Consider the following 18,775-nt stretch of genomic DNA (forward strand, 5'->3'; position numbering starts at 1 on the left):
CCTCTCCCTCCTACGCCAGGGTCCGCCAGTTACCTCTGCGCGGGGTGCTGGCCATTGCCCGCGGAACAGAAAACGCATAAGCAAGCCCAGGGAGAGGCGTACCAAACCGGAGGAATTCACCTCGCAGTTTGGAAACCGCTCCTCGGCGGGCAGGGATGCTGGCGGCCAGCCCTGCCACCGCCGCTGGGAAGCGCTTGATACCGCCGTGTCCCGTCCGCCCCCCGAACCCCGCTCCCTTCCCCCTCTCCTCCCCGCTGCTGCCAGGCTCCCTGCACCCCTCGTACTCCGCGCCAGGGCTCTCCTCGGCCTCCCCGCCACCTTTCTGATAACTTTTTGCGTCTATCCCTCCCGTTACGAACGGCTTCGAAGGTGCGGCGGGCCAGTCCCGGAGCTCCCGGGGTCCGAGCACCGGAGCGCTCCGGGGACCGAGGACCGGAGGTCTCCGGGGGCCGAGCCCGGCGCAGCCCCGGGAGCCTGGAGACGGGCTGGTTCGCAAGGATTGTGCAACGCCTTGTGCAACGCCGGCCTCCCTCCCCCCCCCCCGCCTCTCCGCACCACGCAGCTGCGCTGCGCCCCGCTTCCTGCGCTCTCCCGCGGGGGGAACGAACCGGGCAGGGGACGGGGGAGGGAGGCTGTCATGGCCGGGCTGGGTTTATCTCGCTTGACACCGCCGGGTCGGGGGGAGCCGGGGAAGCTGGCGGGGGGGGGGGGTGTCGGGCAGCCCCCGGGAGCGGCCCCCGCCGAGGGTCCGCGGGCGCGGAGCTGCCCCTCGGCCGCTCGCCCGCCTTCCATTTCCTGATCCGGGGTCCGCGGCCCCGCGCGGTAATTGGCGGTGGCGGTCAGGTGGTTGTGGGGCGGCGGGGGGCGCGGGGGGGTGCGGGCGGTGTGTGTGCGTGTGTTGTGGGCGCTCCGGGGGTGGGAAGAGAGGAAGGGAGGGGAGTGCGGCGGGGAGGGGTGGGGGGGGAAGCTGGAGGCCCAAACTTTGGCAGCAGCGAGCACTTGACAGCAGCGGGAGGGGGAGAGGGAGGGAGGGGAGGGGGGGGGGGAAGGGGAGGGGCCTCGCCGAGCCCAGAAAAACGACAACGCGAGAAAAATTAGTATTTTTGCACTTCACAAATTAATGACCATGAGTTCGTTTTTGATAAACTCCAACTACATCGAGCCCAAATTCCCTCCCTGCGAGGAGTACACGCAGCACGGCGGCGGCTCCGGCGGCTCCGGCGGCTACCACCCGCACCACCCGCACCCGCACGCCCCGCCGCCGCCGCCGCCGCACCTGCACGCCGCTCACCCGGGCCCGCCGCTGCCCGAGTACTTCCCGCGACCCCGCCGCGAACCGGGCTACCAGGCTCCCGCCGCTCCTCCGGGACCCCCGGGGCCTCCCCCCGAAGCTCTGTACCCGGCGCAGGCTCCCGCCTACCCCCAGGCTCCGTACAGCTACAGCGGGGCCGGCAGCGCGGCCCCGGGCCCCGAGCAGCCGCCCCCGGGGGCCTCGCCGCCGCCGCCGCCCACCAAGGGCCACCCGGGCCCGGCCCAGCCCCTGCTCCCGGGCCATGCCCTCCAGCGCCGCTGCGAAGCGGCCCCCGCCGCCGGGGCCGGCACCGGGGCCGGCTGCCCGCTGCTGCCCGAGAAGAGCCTGCCCGGGCTGAAGGGGAAGGAGCCGGTGGTCTACCCCTGGATGAAGAAGATCCATGTGAGCACGGGTGAGTTTGCCCTTGCCCGGGAAGGGGGGTGGGGGGGAGGTGGGGGTGCGCCCGCAGAGGAGGGAAGGGGGGAGGGTGCTCGCGGGGCCGGGAAGGGTCGTTGCGTGTGTGGCTTTTATTTTTTTTCCTTCCCTCCTTCTCCCTCCGCGTTTCCTAATAAAAAAAAAAAAAAGTGAGAAACCTTTTGTATCCGGGGTCCTTTATCAAAAGATTTACGAGACGCCAAACTGTTAGGGCAGTAATTATAGCCCCCATAAATTTAATTGCCCTGCAGTGGCTCTGGGCCATGTGTCTTTGAAGCTTTTCTTCTAACCCAAATGCCCATCACCATTTTTTATTGCTCCTCGATTGTCCCCACTGTCGATAGGCTGCGAAACAATTTTTCTCGCCGTTTATGTATCTTCTGCGAACCTGGTGTCAAGTTATTATATAATGATGATGTTCCCTCGCTTTCCCCCCCACCCTCTCTCCCTTTCTCCTCCCTCCCCCCGCGTGTGTGGGTGCGCGCCCGTGTGTGCCCGTTTCAGTCAACCCCAACTACAACGGAGGGGAGCCCAAGAGGTCTCGCACCGCCTACACCAGACAGCAGGTTCTGGAGCTGGAGAAGGAGTTCCACTTCAACCGCTACCTGACCAGGAGGCGACGCATCGAGATCGCGCACACTCTCTGCCTCTCCGAGCGCCAGGTCAAGATCTGGTTCCAGAACAGGCGCATGAAGTGGAAGAAAGACCATAAACTGCCTAACACAAAGATGCGCTCCTCAAACCAGTCCACGCTGAGCCAGCAGTCCAAAGCACAGACACAGGTCCACCCCCACCAGCTCGACGGGGCTACACCCAACGCAGCCGCGCTATAAATACGTGGGTTTGGTTTGGTTTTGTTGTTGTTGTTGTTTTATATATATATATATATATATATACCTACCTACCCATTGGGGTTTTCCAGCTGCCCCGTGGTGGAGGCTGGCCGCTTGGACCAAACAACTGTGTAAAACAAAGCAGGAGCAGGAAAGGAAGACGAGACGTGCCCAAGAACGGGCACATGTTTAAACCAAAACCCGGACGATTGTCTACATTGTATATAGATAATGGTTCCATGCCCGTCATTTTTTTTCTATTTATGGAAACGCTCTCTTGCCCTCGGTGTAAGAGAGGGCTGGATGCTGTCACGGACGAATTCTCTGTACCTAAGATGGACTCTTTTTTCCTTTTTCTTTTTTTTTTTTTTTTTTAGAGAACACTTTAAAAATAAAAGGCGGTTAAAACAAAGCAAAGACCTCGTGAGACACTCGTGCAAGTCAATGACTTGAATAGCGCTGGTTCGTGGCGTGTTCGTGGACTCCCGTGCGCGCACGCGTGTGTGTGTGTCTGCGTGAGGGTGCACACGCACGTATCGCACACACACCGACACGGCAGAGAGAACGAGCACGTCCGCGGGGGGTTAAAGACTGACGAAAAATGTCCCCTCACGCTGTTTGAAGGAAAATGTTTTATGTGTCAAAGGTAACTTAACTGGTTCTAAGCGTAGCCCCCGCAGTAGCTGTGATCTATTCTTTTTTTTCTCCACATTCCCTCTCGCATTTATTTAAAGAAATATTGCTATAAAGGCTGTTGCTGTCTTCATATTTGGCACCGTCTAAATAGTTTGGGTCCATGTACAATTGGTGGATTTTTGGTGTAATGTATAACAGTGCCAAATGCTGGTAATAAAGGTTACTCTGTACGAAAGAATTAAACGCTTGAAAACACAAGTCCAGTGCTGTTTCATCCACCTTGTGTTGTGTTGGCACCAGGGATGGAAAACAAAGGTTTAACTTGTTGTTTAAACTTGGATTCGTCTCATCGGTAAGGTAATGGTTGCTTTAAATGTAGTGAAAAACGACCCCGACTCCTCGTTTCCTGGCTGGGGAACAGCGCTCGGTGGGACGAGGGAAGGTGCCGCTGCGGTTCGTAGGTGAGTGGGGTTCTCTGCAGTGGAGTGGGGCAGAACCAGTCCGGCTCTCCATCGCCGTCCGTGAGACTGCTGTCAGATGCCTTGCAGGGAAACTGTGCTTCTGCTGGGAGCCAAGAAGCTCCCACGGCCGGTTTTGCTGGAGGAAGTCACATATGCTCCCCATGATAAAGCTTTAAATCTCTAGCCAGTCGTGATTTATTCGTTCGTTTTCACCCGATTATGGTTCTTCCGCTGGCTGGCGCTTTTGGAGGGGAATACTTGGGCGGTAATCTAAAGCTTCTCGAAGCTGCCTTTTCTGTTTCCTTTTATTTTCTTTTTGAGACTATTTCGAAATGCGTCGAGAAAGCCTCGGCAGAAACATGAATTTGGGTATAGCTCAAGAGGGTTTTTTGACCGAGATTGTCGAAAAGGCTGTGGCAAAATGGGGTTCGAGCGGTTCCAGCTCAGGCTGTGCATCTCGCTGCTCCCAGGCAGCTGAGGAGCGCAGGCAAAGCGGAGCTGCCGACGGGGAGCCTTGCTCAGGGCTTCCACAGAAGGGAGTAGCACTGAGCCGGGTGGGAAAAGGCTTGGAGAGGAGCTCAAGTGCCCCTAAATCTTCCAGGGAAGGTCTGAAGGCCATAACTTACTTTCTTACCTGAACAGATCCGAGAGGGATCAGGCACCAGGCCCTGGGGGGGCTGGCAGCTTCCCCGCCTGGCCGAGGAGCACGGACCGTCCCGGAGAAAAACGTGCAGTGCCCCTGGCAGAGCACGTTCAGCGTCAGGGAGGGGGGCGGCTGTAAACCCCCTCCGCAAACACCGCTGCCTCCAAACCTGATCGAGGAGCAGGCCCGAAAAGCACACCTTCCACTCTCGTATAGGGGCTTACTAAATCCTAAATTGCCAGCTGCCTCCTGATAGAGGGAGAAAAGTATAGCTGGGGGTGAGGTAACTGCTATCCGCAAGAGTGTAACTCCTCGTTTCTGTTTATGGCTTGAGAATCCCTCAATATATTTAGGGCCCAAATTAGCAGGACCGAGCAAAATTCCAGCTGAAACGTGTTAACTGGCGATGCAGGATTTCTTTCGTGTGCAGCCTATGCGTATAAACCTGGTTTGCTCCCATTGTAAAGAAAAATGAAATCGCGCTGCAAATAGCAATTTTAGCGAGAATCATTAATCACCTCCTACAATAAATACTTCTTTGTAATTCAACAGCGGTTCTGAAAGGCATTCTCTTGGAAAAGTCTGTGAAGACGCGAAGGATTTTCCTGGGGAAAAAAAAAAAAGTGGTCATGTGTAAAGACACGGCATCTTGGCTGTCTGCTAAAAAAATGTACATTCTCTTGCCGGAGATTCAACCGCGGACTGCAAAAAAACCCATGGCAGATTATCGTCGTTTAAGGTAAATTTTCCTCCCCCCTCCCCGCCTTGCCCCTCTGCCTATGCTGGGAGCGGGACGCGGCTCCCGAGCTGGGAGCCCTCCGCTCCCCGGCCGATACCGCCCGCCTTTACAATAACTTCGAAAATTACATCGTCCAGTTGAAATTCTCGCATTGTGCTCCCTTTGCTAAGGCAACCGGGAGTTCACCGAGAGGACAAATTTTCTATCCCATTAATTGTTTTTTTTAGAGGAGCAGACTGACCCTTCAAACCCTTGACCTTTAAAGACAGTGTTCTTTTTAATCCGGCACTTGGACCTAAATGCCTTCCCCCCCCCCCCGGTGTCTCTCACACACGGATTTATCTGCTCCGGCCACAAAGGAGAGCGCGGCCCGAAACGTTGGAAGTGGAAGTTTGTCAATATTTCAAAGAAAGACCAAACCACCCCGGAGTCAATTTGCTGGCCGCAGGGAACGCCGCGCCGTTCACCCCGGCACCCCCTCCCCCAAGAAAAATGCTCCTTTTGCCGGGTTCCCCTCCTCGCTTCCCCTGCCAGCTCTCGCTATACCTGGTGTTTTATTACACGGGGAACTCAGCTGTGACAAGCGCCTCGCGGTATTTAATGACCAGAGCCATCCTGCCTTGGAGGATTACCCAATGCTCGGACTTTTTTTCCTTTTTTTTTTTTTTTTTCCCCTTCAGGGCTCTTGCCGTCCCGTGGCCTTCTTTCCCAGTGTTTGTAAACGAGGAAGGGGTGGGGGGAGCCCTCACACAGGCAGAGATCTTTTGACAGGCTTGCCATCAAACTCCGGCCACCCCCTCCTGCCCCTCGCTGGGGCCCGATCCGGGCGGCCCTGGGCCCGCCCGCCGTTCCCGCACCTCCCCCGGAGGCGACCTGGCGTCGCGGTCCCGGGGGGGCGGAGGCTCTTGCCGGTTCCGGAGCCTCACGGGTGGGGCCTTCCCGGTGGGGACCCCTTCCCGAGTGGGACCCCACCCCATGGGTCTCCCCCGGTCCGTCCCCTCGGGCGCGGCGCTGCGCGGGCGGTCAAACGCGTCCCACGCGTGTTCCGGAGGGATCAGAGCTCCCCGCGTGGGCAGGGGAAGCTCCGCATCGTCCGTCCCCCCCCCGCCCCGAGCAGCCCTCCCGGCTCCGCCCGGGCCTGCGGACAGGCAGCACCGACCGGCGGACGGCAGCCCGGGGGATGCCGCTACCCTGTCCCCCGGCCAGCAGCGCTCAGAGCCCCCACCCCCGCTGCAGACAACGAGGATGTGGGTTCACCTGGCTCATTTTTTTAGGGGTGGGGGTGTATGCTTATGAAGCTGCCCCGTCTCGCTGAGCAGAGCGGGATAGACCCGCGTTATTAATGCCCCAGAGCTCTCCCTGGAAACTGAGGAGCTGTCAAAGCCAGCAGAGATCAGGGGATCCAAGTACGAGGATCCCTGCGCTCGCGGATAAAGGTGTTGCGTCTGTTCTGGGGAAGATATTGAAATTTTAATCTTTAGGGTCACGTGACTCATTAAATAATTAATGCAGATAGTCAGGAATGGATCTGTGGCCGTCAGTCCTCACTAGGAGTGATTCTCTCAGAAGTGAAACTCAACTCCTTATTACTGGAGTTTGTTTTTCTTTCCTTTTTTTTTTTTTTTTTCCCCTTTAAAAAAACCCACCTGATTTATCTTGAGAGATTCTAAACTTCTTAAGCAAGCAGTAGGGTCTGTGTTGGTAAGTAGGTAGTGTGTATTTCTAGCTTGATGACTTTAATTGTTTGTGCTTGCTTTGTCTACTGAGCATTTACTTAACAAGTTTAATATTTAGAAATGTTAAATCTTTGTTTTAGCTGCCTTGTGGTCACATTACGGCTTTTGGTGATTAAGTGTTACCGAGGCAAACACATTTGATAATGTTCTGATTCACACTGTGGAAGGCTGGGTGCCACGGTGCAGGAGGACCTGCTTTGTTCAATTTTCCTGGCGTTAATAAATCACCGGCTCCTAATGCAGGGCCAAAAAAGCAATGGAAAGGCAGTGAGTGCTGTAAAGGAAAAGTCATAGGCGAATTTCTCTATGACTCATTAGTCTGAACGATTTATGTACGAACTATAAGTGCCGCAATGAATATTAGACTTTGGGATAACAACAAATTAAAAAAAAAAATGTCATAGCGTTTGTAGAGTGCTTTATTGCTACTTAGCAACTCTTTCAAGAAGCAGCATAAAGGACCGTGGCAGTGTAAAATATGGTGGCGTGACTTAATAGTTCCAAAATAAATAACTGAATGTCGCTGGCACGGTTTTCAGATACACGCTCCATATTTAACACGAGTGGGGCAATCCGGTCACGACACGCTTGATCGATGATTATTGCCGTTCGTAACACGACTATTGATTAGAGATCAAAAGGGCTAAGGTATGAGTTTGAGCCTAAAATATGCCAGGGGGTTCCCTCTGTGCTGGAGCCGAGCGGGGCGAAAGGTAGAGCTATGAAGAACCCCGGGCAGCAGCGCCCGGGCTCCGCCGTGGCAGATTGAGCTTCCAGTTTTCTTTCGTGTTTGCCAGTAGATTTCAACAGTCAGCGCTCTCAAATTTATGAGACGGCAATAAACAGCTTAGTAGGCTATTATTGCATGATTTTATGTAGACTGGAGTTCTACACCAAATTTAAAATTATTAGCGCAATTATGGAACTAGTAAATTGCTAAAGCAAAGTCTCTGCTCGAAAAGTTCTCCCAAGGCAGACTTAATATTTCCAGGGCGCGGATGACACCCTTCCTCAAGAACTGCGTTATTTAATTATTAGCGTTTACATTTACTGACAATTTTAAGATGCGTTAGATGGCTTTTATTAGCGAGAATGAATACGGGGGGTACATTATTACATCTGACAAATTCATATGTAAACGTGATTCAGTAAGTGGCATGCGAATAATCTGACTATTGTCTTTTTGGTTTGTGCAATATTGTTTATTTTAGGGGAAGAGGAGTCGTCCAGTTTTTTCCCCCTCCTTCAATGCCTTTCAGTGTGGTGTGTGTTTTGGGTTTTTTTTTTTCTTTTTTTAAAAAAGGGGGCTTTGGGCCCGATCCCTCTTCAGTGAGGTCAATTGTTAGTCTCTTATTGGGCTAGAGGTGACAGGATCGGGCCCCGGGTAACCCTTTGAATAAAAGCCCAGCCACAATACGCGCCGCATTTCAACTGGAACCCTTTCCGTGTTTTATTCGGCGGAGATGAACACCACGAGTTGTGTTTAATGTCTGTTCTTGATTAAATGATCCTAAACAAAGGTTTCCCAGAGGAAAATAAAGCAGACATTCATGTAACAAGAGTTTGGAATGACAATATTTCCAAACACTTGGAGACAGAAGGCATAGCTGTCTACGGGGAGGGAAAAAAAAAAAAAAAAAACAACCAACAAAACAAAACCCAAACCAAAACCCCAAAGCAAAATCCCAACGAGCACGCTTTTATTTCTCACCCCCCCGTGCTCTTCACCCTGGGTGGGAGCCCACGCTCCTCGCCGGGAGCCCTCGCCCGCTCCATCCCCCACGCCCCGCTCCGGGGCTCTCCCAGCGCAGCCGGCAAACCACGTCCTGCCTATGAAGGAGCAAACCCGCCTCCCCCTGCCCTCCCCGGTAAGGCACTGTTTGTTGCTTCCTTGCAGGGAGCCCCGAAAACGGCCCGCTCGGCGGGAGCGGGGAGCGGGGAGCGGGGAGCGGGGAGCGCTTCGGCCCGGCCCGGCACGGCTGGAGGAGGTAAGAGCCGGGGTAAAGCTGCTTTCACGCCGTAAGAAAGCCTTTCGCCTGGTACCTGCGTGCGGGACAAGCCTGCTGGAACGAGATTGTTGTTGTTGTGATAAATATTTAACCTGCCTGGAATTTTTTTTTTCCCCTTTCCCCCCTGGATTGGCTCTATTCATCTTCCGTGGGTGGTGAATGCGCGTGTCTGGGCAGACAAAGGAGCGGACGGGACCCGAGTTATCGCCGTCCTTATAAAGGGGTTGGGGACAGGAAGGATGCAAAGGCACTTCAAGAGGCTGAGAATATCTTTGTCCGTTCTTAGCTCCTTCCCAAACCGAAGGGCTGAGGCGAGGGAGAGCGGGTTGGAGCCATTTCGGTGTTACCGCGGCTGGTTTCTTTGCCTCCTCCCGGAGAGGGTTCCGCAGCCAGTCCCGCAAGCGTGGAGTGCGGGGGGACGTTGGGAAACACGCTTTTTGCCCGAGTGCGTGTGCCAGAATGGCTGGCAAAGAAGTTTCGCGTATTTGCCTCTCCTGGCCTGCTCCGGGCTGGGCCGAGGTCGGTGTTTGGCGGTTCATAGCTGCTGGAGTCCCTGGTGCGCTTGGTCCTTTGGCAGGAGAAGCGTAACGCGTTTCATAGTGACCATTTTCTTCTGCCGGCCGCCGAGAGGGGAGGATTGCAAAGAATTAGCTCAAATTCCTGCTAGATTTACCTGCTTATTTTTGGACGCTGATGTACAATTAGTGTATTTTACTACCTTTTAAAAGCGGCCATAAATTACGGGACTACAAGGGCTCTTTGTGTTGGCTTAATGGGCTGCTTAAATCTTAACTACAAAGAGGTGCTGCGATTGTCTGTTCACGCTTGTGTTAGGAAATTAAAAGCGAAAATACGGTACGAGGGACCCTTTCTCTGGTGGCACGTACCCACAGCACTGCGTGCAGAGATATTTGGGATTCCTTCGCGGACCCAACAGCGGCAGACTCAGCTGACTCTGAGCAGAACTTCTCTCGCAAGGGCACGGTCGATAGCTCTATTCTTTTTATCTGCTTGGAAATGATCAAAGACTAACTTTATCTCTATCAGACGCACAGAAGTAGGTAAACAGCTCTGCGTCCTAGCAGATTTCAAGTCTTTCGAGGAAGCGAGGAAATAAATACTTCCCTCGCACGGTGATTCCCATTTCGTCTCCACATGGGAGTGACAGGCTTACCTCCTAACAACTGGCACGAAAGTAAACTTGAAAGACAGTAAAAATTCTAAATCTAATTATATTGAAGGTAACTTTAAATAGCGTTAATGACAAGAGTGACTATTAACGACAGAGCTGGCATAAAGGGTCTCTCTTAATGAAGGCACGTTTTGAACTCAGATCTGTTTGTTGATCCTGAGCCTGGAATTTCAGCTCAGCTCGAAGGCATGTGTATAAAGCACAGAAAAAAACAGTAGCAGACCTACCGATAAACTCCAAATTTTTTTCTGCTGGAAACCGTGTTTCAGGTCTCCAAATCACCGAGGTAATAAAACACAACGTTGGATGTCCCGGAACAGGAACAAAGCAATATACGGAGTGGCGGGGGAAATCTAGCGTCTGCGTCTCGAAAGATCATCTGAATTTGTCTTTGAAAACTCGTAATCCCGATACTAGAGCAAAGAAAGCTTTCCCCAAAATCGACGGAAGGGAATAATTTTCCTCTGCGATCCAGGACAGCGTAAAGTTAGGCAGATCCCCCCCCCCTTCCGTCCTCCCAAAGCACACCCTGTGAAAGGTATTCACACGTCAAAGAAGTTACTTTTCTGAAGAATTAATTAGTTTCCTAACTACATACAAGAAGTTAATTGTTAAACAGTAGTTTTAGCATTAACTTGACCATTAATACTAATAAAGATGTTCATAGAAACAGGGTTTTGAAGCCAATGGCCATAGCTAGCGTTAAGGCATTCAAGCTGACTTATGATTGTGATTTATTGCTTTTGTAGTTTCTATTTGCTGGAGACTCTAACTTCTAAAGCCGTCTTCTGCTTTTGACGCAGAGCAGTCGATAACTTCTCACAACAGCCCCAAGAAAGACTTGCTCTGCTTTTTTCAACCTCTGCTTCATTCCCCATTAATTTTGGTTTCATTGTTGCAGAAGAACTTCTCTGGGTGTTTCTTTTACGGGATCTAAGCTAACCGTATTTAAAAGAGCCGTGAATCCATCTTGAGTAAATATCAGCTTTGGTTTACTAGTTACCAGTCGTGCTGATAGCTACAGACCTGGGCATGTCGTGTGTGGCTAATGCTCTCTCTTTTTCGAAGGTGTATAATTTGTATTCCAGTTCTTACTGAGGGGTAATATGTGTACGCCCTGCTACTATGTTAGTCACTTCCATATGAAAAATTGCAAAATCTTCCTCGGTTGTAACGTCAGTCTGGCTGAGCTGCAATGTCCACTACTACACGCTGTTACTGATGGGTTTAAATTCCAGCGGCTCACTTGTACAGTCCAAGGGAGAGTATATAAGGCTTGTCCACGACACTAAAAATCGCCTTAAAAAGAAAACCCCTTCCATTCTGTTCAACGAAGTGCAGGTGAAACAGCAAGAGGGCAAATGCAGTTAGCTGAAAGTTTGCTCCGAGCTGATGGGGGATGGTGGAAAGATTTAGGCAAGGGTATATACATGGTGATGCCAAATGCTGGAGTGACGGAACTGGACCAGGAACACGTTAAAAGCGTGAACTATCTGATTTTCTTTGACTCCTTCCAGAGAAGTTAGTGGAGGGTTTCTTTTGTTTGTTTAGCCTATTGTGTCCACAGCTCAAGTTAAACAAGCTTACGGGGAAGAAGTGGTGTGTTCGCACACAGGCGAAGCTGCCCGGCTCGCGGGCCGAGCACAACTTTGCTCTTTTCTTTTTTTTCTTCATTTTTTCTTTCCCCCTTAGGCAGAGTTTCCCCCTCCCCATCTTTTTTTTTTTTTTTTTTTCCCCCCATCTTTAGAAACCTATAATTTTGTGCATCACTCAAACTAGCTGTATAGGAAACGCGTAAGCACAGGTTTAACAGAAAGGTCCCAAAAGATTTTGCAAAACTCAGAGCCGCGGCAGTGAAGGAAGGTGTATTCTTCATAGTGTGTTACAAGGACAAAAATCAACTAGCCTCTTAGAAGAGACTCTTTTTTGCCTTTGTCAGGTAATTACAGGTCTTTTCAGTTTCTACAGGAGCCCTGATGTAGCGTGTGGGAGTTGGGCAAGCCCTGTACAATGGCAGGGGAGAGGCGGCCGGGGTGGGGGGAAGGCTGGTAGTCGTCCCATTTAGAAGGGGGCTGGAAATAATAGTACTAAGGTTTGGGCTTTCTTCGGGGGTTGCAGAGGACATGCGACGCGGAGCAGAGTGGCGGGCCTGGGGAGCAAGTGCCAGTTAATTAGGCGAAGTATCGAAGTGCAGCGTAATCCCGTATTATGAGAAGAATCCCTCTCACCTTCCAATGGGCTTTGTGCAAAGAAATATTGGTGTGGGAGGAAAAAGAATCAAATCGCCCCCCCCCCCGCCTCAGTCATCTACATCTCTTGGATTTTTTTTTTTTTTTTTTTTTGTGTTTCCCCTCCCTTAAAACTCTTCTTTAACATATTGGGTTAAGGCTTTAAAAAGCAAAGGCTCGCGCTAAGAAACCTTGTTCCTTCAATGATTCCCTATTTCAAATAAAAGGATTTAAGTTGACGTATGACCACGTGAGCACATAATACAGCGCATTATTGTGGCATTTGGAGTGGAGACCCGGTCTGGCTCCGTCTGCGATTACGCTTTTCCAGTTTCAGATCAGAGCAAGCACTGCTTTCTATTATTTTTTTTTTTTTTCCCCTCCTGCCCCCACCACCGTCCCCGCAAGAGCTGGCCATTTCGCTGACAGCTTTCGTTCCTTATGGAAAGGTTATTGCCGAGCCGAGAGGACGAAATGCTTCGTTAGAAAGGATGGATTTTATTTTAAGGTATTTCCGTTGATTGTTCTTATATGTGGTGAGTTATTGCTGTTCGAGGCAAAGGTCAGTAGCAGAGGCTGGAGCGAGTGCGTGTGTGTGCGTGCGGGTGTGTGCGCACCCGGAGCCAGGCTGCTTCTCCCTTTGTTTCAATTTGCTGCGGTAAATATTCAACTCTCCCCTCGCAGGGAGCAGAGCGGGGAGAGTTTGCTGCTTTATTTATTTTTCTCCATAGAGATCCCACACTGCTGCTGATGGCCAGCTGCCTCCGCTCCAGCCCCTCTATTGCCCTTTTATCATTATTTATGATCGGCTAGAGATGGGAAACCTCTTTTATTGTCGAGTTTGGATTTCCCCCCCCCTTAACTTTATTTTATTATTTTATTTGCGTGTTTGTGTGTTTATTTATTTATGTATTTGGGGAAGTCGGAGAAAAGGACGCGGGGGTGGGTGAGTGCGATGCTCCTCGGTCGGGGTCGTGCTCGAGCGTGTGGCGGTGGTTCTTGTTTTATGGGTGTTTGTTCGGCCGCTGCCGCTCCGTAAATCGATGAGTACGCGGTCGTGCTGCCATTTTATTTATGATGCTTTCGTGGTACTTTGTTTACCGTGCGCCGAGGGCTGCATGGACGCTCAGCTCTGTGGCAAAGCTTCGCCTGCCCAAACGAGCCAAGGGGCTCCTCTTTATTTCTCCGCGGTGAGAGGGAGCTGAACCAAGAGCCAGACATGGCTTCTAACAATAAATGAGCTTTGGAAATGTGGTGGGTTTTTTTTTTTCTCTCTCTGAATGGTGATCCGAAAAGCGAGAATAAAAAGGGGAGGAGTGGAAATTATTTTCTAAGATAACTTATGCTAGTCCTAAATTCATATCCATACCGTCGTTTACATAAATATAGATATATCCGTGCGTGTAAATATGTAAGTATTTGCATATACTTATAAATAGGTGTGCGTAGCTATACTTAAAAAATGCTCTTTGAAGAACGAGAATGGCGGTCCAAGGAGGGCAAAATGCTGTATAAACCGGGATTTCCCCGGCGTGCCTCGGCTCTGGGAAGGGGCTCAGCTCCAGGGCTCGCTTTTCCTCGCTCGGCGCCCCTCGCCTGCTCCCGGTGTATCCCGCGCCCGGTTACTATTAATTAATTAGTAATTACTAATCTTCTAAAGGCTCAGAAAGAGAGGAGAGGGAGAAAGAAAGGCGAATGATGATAAAAACTCCGCTGAAAACAAATAATAAAAGGTTCTTTCCAGCCGGAGCTTTGGCGGCCGTTCTGCAGGACTGAGATGTTGGGGCTGGTTTCTCTCTTTCCTGCTCTTTCAGCCGCTCTCAGAGCAGAACTGACCCAAAGAAACGCCGTTCCCCCTTCTCCCCGTACTGAAGCACGTTGTCCTTGCTTAGACCCGGCGCCTATCTCTCTCCGGCGAGGGGAGGAGAGCTGTTTCGCTCCCATCTAGGTGTCTAAAAGCCAAGGTTGGTTTTGCCGTTGCTTGAAACGGGCCAAAACGAGCCTCAAAAATAAAGAGCAAGCTTTAATTGCAGCTCGATTACTTGGAAGCGCTTCCTCTGATTTGTGACCCAGTTCGGATGCAGATTGACCCAGTTAAAACACTCATAAATAATACAGTGCTGCTCTAGAGCAAAAGAAAGCAAGAAGAGTTTTGGAGGAGAGGGGGATTTCGGCGAGTTGTGTAAATAACCTCTGTGTGCGGGGCAAACAGCAAAGAGTCCGCTGCCCTTCTTTAGTGTTAGAGAGTGTTAACAATAATTCAGATTACTCACGCCTTGCTTCGATAGTCCAGTCCTTCTCTGAGGCAGGTAATACCCCCTCCTAACTCCCTAATCACTTGGACAGGCACCACATCCAGAACTGGTCCCCTTGTCCAGCAACTCCCCCCCTTGCTCTTGCATCCCTAAGAGTTCCCCCCAAATCAGCCTTGAATTACAGTGCTGCCTGCTTTCATTTCGGAGCATCTAAGGACAAAGCGCTTTACAGGCGTTATGTTATTCCGAAACGCAGAGTAAATTCACGAAAGGGGAGCAGTCCCGCAGAGTGGGACCCTTCGGGAAGAAAAGGCGGCTCATTTCTGATCCGGGAATCAGCCCCAAACGCTGCCGGTCCCTCCCCGAGCAAAGCCCCATCGCTCTCCGCTGAATGGAGCAGAAAGAAAATATTCGGCCTCTGGGAGGGAAAGACCGATAAAAGCAACTGGGATCTGTGCGTTGGGACACTTATCTCGACATCATAGGAGACATTAAAAAAAAATTATCTTCTCGTGTTTAAAATGACCTCTTTGGGGAGAAAGGGGGCGTGGGGAAACGGGACTAGGAGGCCAAATCTCGCAAAATACTCTGCAGGCAGAAAAACGCGTCGAGGAAACACTTCGGTATTTCTAAAAGCCCCCTGCAAATCGCTTCAGTTCTAAAAAGACCCCCTCACCCCCCCTCCCCGTCCCCGCTCTCCAATACAGACGCGGAGTCAGAGTATCCCGCCGGCCACGGCTCCGAACTTCAACCGCGCTCCCAGGAGCAGGCGGCCCAGGCTGTCGGCGGGGCTCCCCAAAGCGGCCGGGTCCCCGGCGTCCCTAGGTCTCCTCCGCAGCTCACTGTCCCCTCGCCAAATCCTCCTCTCCGGTCCGGGGGGCTCCGTCGGGGCGCAGCGCTGCTCCCTCCCGCCCCTCAGCCAGCCGAGGGGGCGAACGGCGCATCAGCAGTTTCAGAAGAAAGTGTGGGGTTGATTATTGACTAGAAAGACCTTTTTTTTTTTTTTTTTCTTTTTCCCTTTCCGAAGCGACATTCAAGGGATTGTTTGAAGGAAAACGCATACGCGGGATTTTTGCCTCTCCTCTCCTCCTACGCTGCCTGCTTCCCCTTTCATGTGGTGCCTTCTCACTTCTGCCATAAGGAGCAAGTGTTTTCTGTTTTAGTGCTCTGTTTACAGCTTTGGTGCGTGAAGTCATAAATCTTGCATAGCCATAAATGACAAAAACCATTGGTATGCGTAAGGGGCCACCCCAGCCTTATAGTGCTTTTTATTTCTCGCTTTGTTTGCGCTTTAAGATGACGCCGGGCTCCCTCGTGCTCTAGACGGAGTAGTTATATTTTTAATGCCTTAATTAACGAAGTAACGTCAAATTTACACCTAGGCATTATTCGGAGCCTCCGCTCGACGGACGGAGTCCGTAGCCCAGCTACCGCCCGGCAGGGGGGCAGGGGCTGCAACTTTATTTCAGTTCTCGTTGGCACGGTCGCCACCGTGTTCCCGTCGCAGGGAAAAGGCGGGGCGCGCCACCATCCCCAAAAACCCGGGGGGGCGGAAAGGGGCGGGGGTGGAGGCGAAGGGGAGCTGCGCGGCGCCGGGCCCTCGTCCACGCGGGGCTGCCGCCCACGGGTCCCCACGGGGGGCTGCGGGCACCCCGACCCTGTCTATGCGGCACATGTGTGTGCGTGTGAGAGCCTCTGTGCCCGTCCCGGGAGCTGGGGATCTTTTTGGTGGGGGGGAGGGTGTCTGTGTGTACATCTGTGTGTGCGCTCACGCATGCATGAGTTAATAATTAGTAACTCTAATGATTTCCAGCGTGGCTCTGAAAGCATTGCCCAGAGCGGGGATCCTGGTGGGCTTCCCTTGGCTCTCCGGACCCAGCTCCGGCTCTCCGGGCTTTGCTCCCCTCCCCGGGACTCGGCGGGGGCTTTGCGGGGCTCCCGGCGGCGGGGAGCGGCGGAGGGCCCGCTCCGCAGCCGCCCTCCAAGCCCGCCGGTAAGAGGGACAAACCCAAGCCCCCCCAGCAGCACCCCCGGAGGCTGGTGAGAGCGACCCTTTGTGAGCTCCGTTTGTCTTCATTAGCATAATTTTCCTGGACTTTGGTGACGCCGGGTGCGGGGGGGGCCCGCACTCCTTCACTGCCGCGCTCCTCCGCTCCCTCCCCAGCCCCCACCCTGCCCCAGGCTTTCCCAGGCGGCCGCCTTTCTTTCTTCCTTCCCCCTTTTTTTTTTCCCCTGTGTTTTTCCTTCTTTTTTTTTTTCTCTTTCCACTCCACTCCCCCCCCCCCCCCCCCCTTTCTCCTTTCCTCTCTCTCCTTCCCTTCCCAGAGCAGCCCTGGGAAACCTCCCCGGCGCGCCAGGGACCGGCTAGGGGCAGGGTGGGCAGCCCGAAGCGGGAGGGGAGCAGGGCAGGCGGGGGTCCGGAGCGACTGTCCCCATCTCCTGCGGGGCAGGGCTCGTCCCTCCCGGCCGGAGGGTGCCGGGTGAGGAGGAGCTGAGCCGGTGCCCACCCCACGGCCGCAGGGACCGGGCCGGGGCAAACAGCCTCTGCTCAAACAGCTTCAGTTCCCTGGGTTGTGTCGCCTTCAAAAAAAAAAAAAAAAAAAAAAAAAGAGAGAGAGAGAGAGCGAGCTTGCTGGCTTCCGCCTCAGTCGTCAGAAGTTAAGGTAAGCAGGCCACAAATACGCTGCTATCAGTCGTGAATGGCGGAGTTTATGTCCCAGTGATTTATGACCGTAGACTTAAATGTCGGTTCAAGAAGAGTTCACAAGCTGGGGCTTCCTTCCAGGCAGTGACTGATACCCTTACACTTCGTGTTCAGGCAGCTCTCTCCTCTCCCCCCCCCCCCCCCCCCCTTCTCTCAACTTTGTCTTTATCTTTCAGGAAATCTTTCAGGGGGGCTGCCTGGTTTTTAGTCCTAGAGTCAGAGTTTGGGGCTCGGCTGGGAGTTAGAGGGCAAAGCTCTGGTGTGCTTGGGAAAGGTGGAGGAGGAGGAGGGAAGGAAAGGGTACGGAAGAGCTGGAGTGGGGAGTGGGGGAAACGGGGAGGACTTGCCTCCCCCAAGCAGCTTTTATCTGCTGTCTGCGGGCTGTCTGGGTGGGGGGAGACAAGTCGGTAAAGGGCAGAGAGGCGTATTGCACGAATGGAGATGGAGCCCGTTAAACGGGCACGGGAAAAATCGGGGCCCGTCTGTGCTGGTGAGACCTGGCCTTTTGTCTCCGAGGGGGAGAGGAGAGCTCGTCCCATCCCAGGCACAACCTGGGGTGGCAAACTCCCCCCCCCCCCCCCCCCATTAGGGCGCTGTTGTTGTCCTGGTCGTTGTGGCTCTTCATCCCGCTATTCCCCCTTTCCCCGGGAACGGCCGGGCGCTCCTCGGGTTACCCCCGCTGCTCTCTCACTTGGTCGGAAGCGATCAACGCGGCGAAGGCGGGAGCTCATTTTTTTTTTTTTTTTTGTAATTCTTTTCTTCCCCCTTTCCTTGCTGGCAGGCGGCCGAAGCTCCGATAATATTTTGCCTTCCCAGTAAAGTCGCCCATTGTCTGTGGGCAGGCGGCTGCGGGAGCGGTGCGGGTACCGCTCGCCCTGCCCGCGCCCGCAAAACTCACGGGGAAGGCGAGATACTTGCTGTCGCGATCATAAAAGGCGGGTGCCTTTGTAAGGTCACCGCTGGCTCGTTATTTCCTTTTTCTCCTCTTGGCAGTGGTGTCTGTATTCTCTCTTTCAAAGGAATTGAGAAAAATCACACCAGGCCCCGATAGCATCAGGAAGGAGAGGCGAGGAGCTGGAAATGGTGTGCGCGCCTCAGATCTCCATCGGGTTATTAGCTTAATAACATCCAACCAGCTTGATTAGTGCAATAACAGGGCAGCCGCCCTGCTGTAGGTGTGTTACCTTCATTTTAGTACGACCTAACAAAGGGAATGCTGTTTTCTAAGAACTTGTATAACTTGAAAGGCGCAGAATGAGCTCGTTTGGTGCAAGTGTTGAGTAAGGCTTTTCGCCCCTAAGCATTTGTTCTCGTCAGATGTTTTGGGCGAAAATATCCAGCTGCTTAAATACAGGGAAAGTGGCAAAAGAAACGAGAGCTCTTCTGATCCGAGAAGACGTGGTGGTTTGTCAGCAAGGGGGCAGGGGGAAGGTGAGGAACACACTTTAATTTCTGGGAACAACGTGAGCGCGTGTGGAAAGAGCTCCCAGATGGGAGATTACGCACAGGTCTCCTCGGCATTAATGCGGGCGGTTCTTTAACTGGTCATTTTCACGCAGGTAACGAGTAAACTTTAATCTGGGAGAGAAAAAAGAAAATCCCAGAAAGAAAGA

At 52.7% G+C, this 18,775-nt stretch overlaps 2 protein-coding genes across 6 annotated transcripts in view; both read left to right on the top strand.

The window, feature by feature from the left end:
- HOXA3 (homeobox A3) overlaps positions 1-18,775 on the top strand; it is a 44,499-nt gene that overhangs the window by 21,015 nt on the left and 4,709 nt on the right. Inside the window, exons 2-3 of one of the 4 annotated variants that reach the window (XM_075419093.1) lie at positions 4,852-5,038; positions 8,672-8,762. The exons of 1 other annotated variant lie outside the window; for it this stretch is intronic. The gene's annotated coding sequence lies outside the window, so the exon portion shown is untranslated. Of the gene's footprint in view, positions 1-4,851; positions 5,039-8,671; positions 8,763-12,630; positions 12,712-18,775 lie in introns of those variants that run through there. 2 more of the 4 variants (XM_075419094.1, XM_075419095.1) reach the window with 2 other exon arrangements.
- HOXA4 (homeobox A4) lies at positions 1,104-2,933 on the top strand. Of its 2 annotated transcripts, XM_075417445.1 has the most exons (3): positions 1,104-1,703; positions 2,231-2,563; positions 2,649-2,933. In XM_075417445.1, exons 1-2 carry the CDS (start codon positions 1,121-1,123, stop codon positions 2,557-2,559), a joined length of 912 nt encoding a protein of 303 aa, XP_075273560.1. In that variant the 5' UTR covers positions 1,104-1,120; the 3' UTR covers positions 2,560-2,563; positions 2,649-2,933. The 2 variants fall into 2 exon arrangements, with proteins under 2 accessions (XP_075273560.1, XP_075273559.1); XM_075417444.1 differs by having other exon boundaries at positions 2,231-2,933.

This window comes from Opisthocomus hoazin, chromosome 4 (genome assembly GCF_030867145.1).
Source record: "Opisthocomus hoazin isolate bOpiHoa1 chromosome 4, bOpiHoa1.hap1, whole genome shotgun sequence".
Classification (NCBI taxonomy): Eukaryota; Metazoa; Chordata; class Aves; order Opisthocomiformes; family Opisthocomidae; genus Opisthocomus; species Opisthocomus hoazin.

What these genes read in the sequence shown, in the direction of transcription:
- HOXA4 (XM_075417444.1), top strand. Translation starts at nt 1,121, where the DNA reads ATGACCATGAGTTCGTTTTTGATAAACTCCAACTACATCGAGCCCAAA. An exon ending in GAAGATCCATGTGAGCACGG is followed by an intron (nt 1,704 to 2,230) that starts GTGAGTTTGCCC and finishes TGCCCGTTTCAG; the next exon opens with TCAACCCCAACTACAACGGA.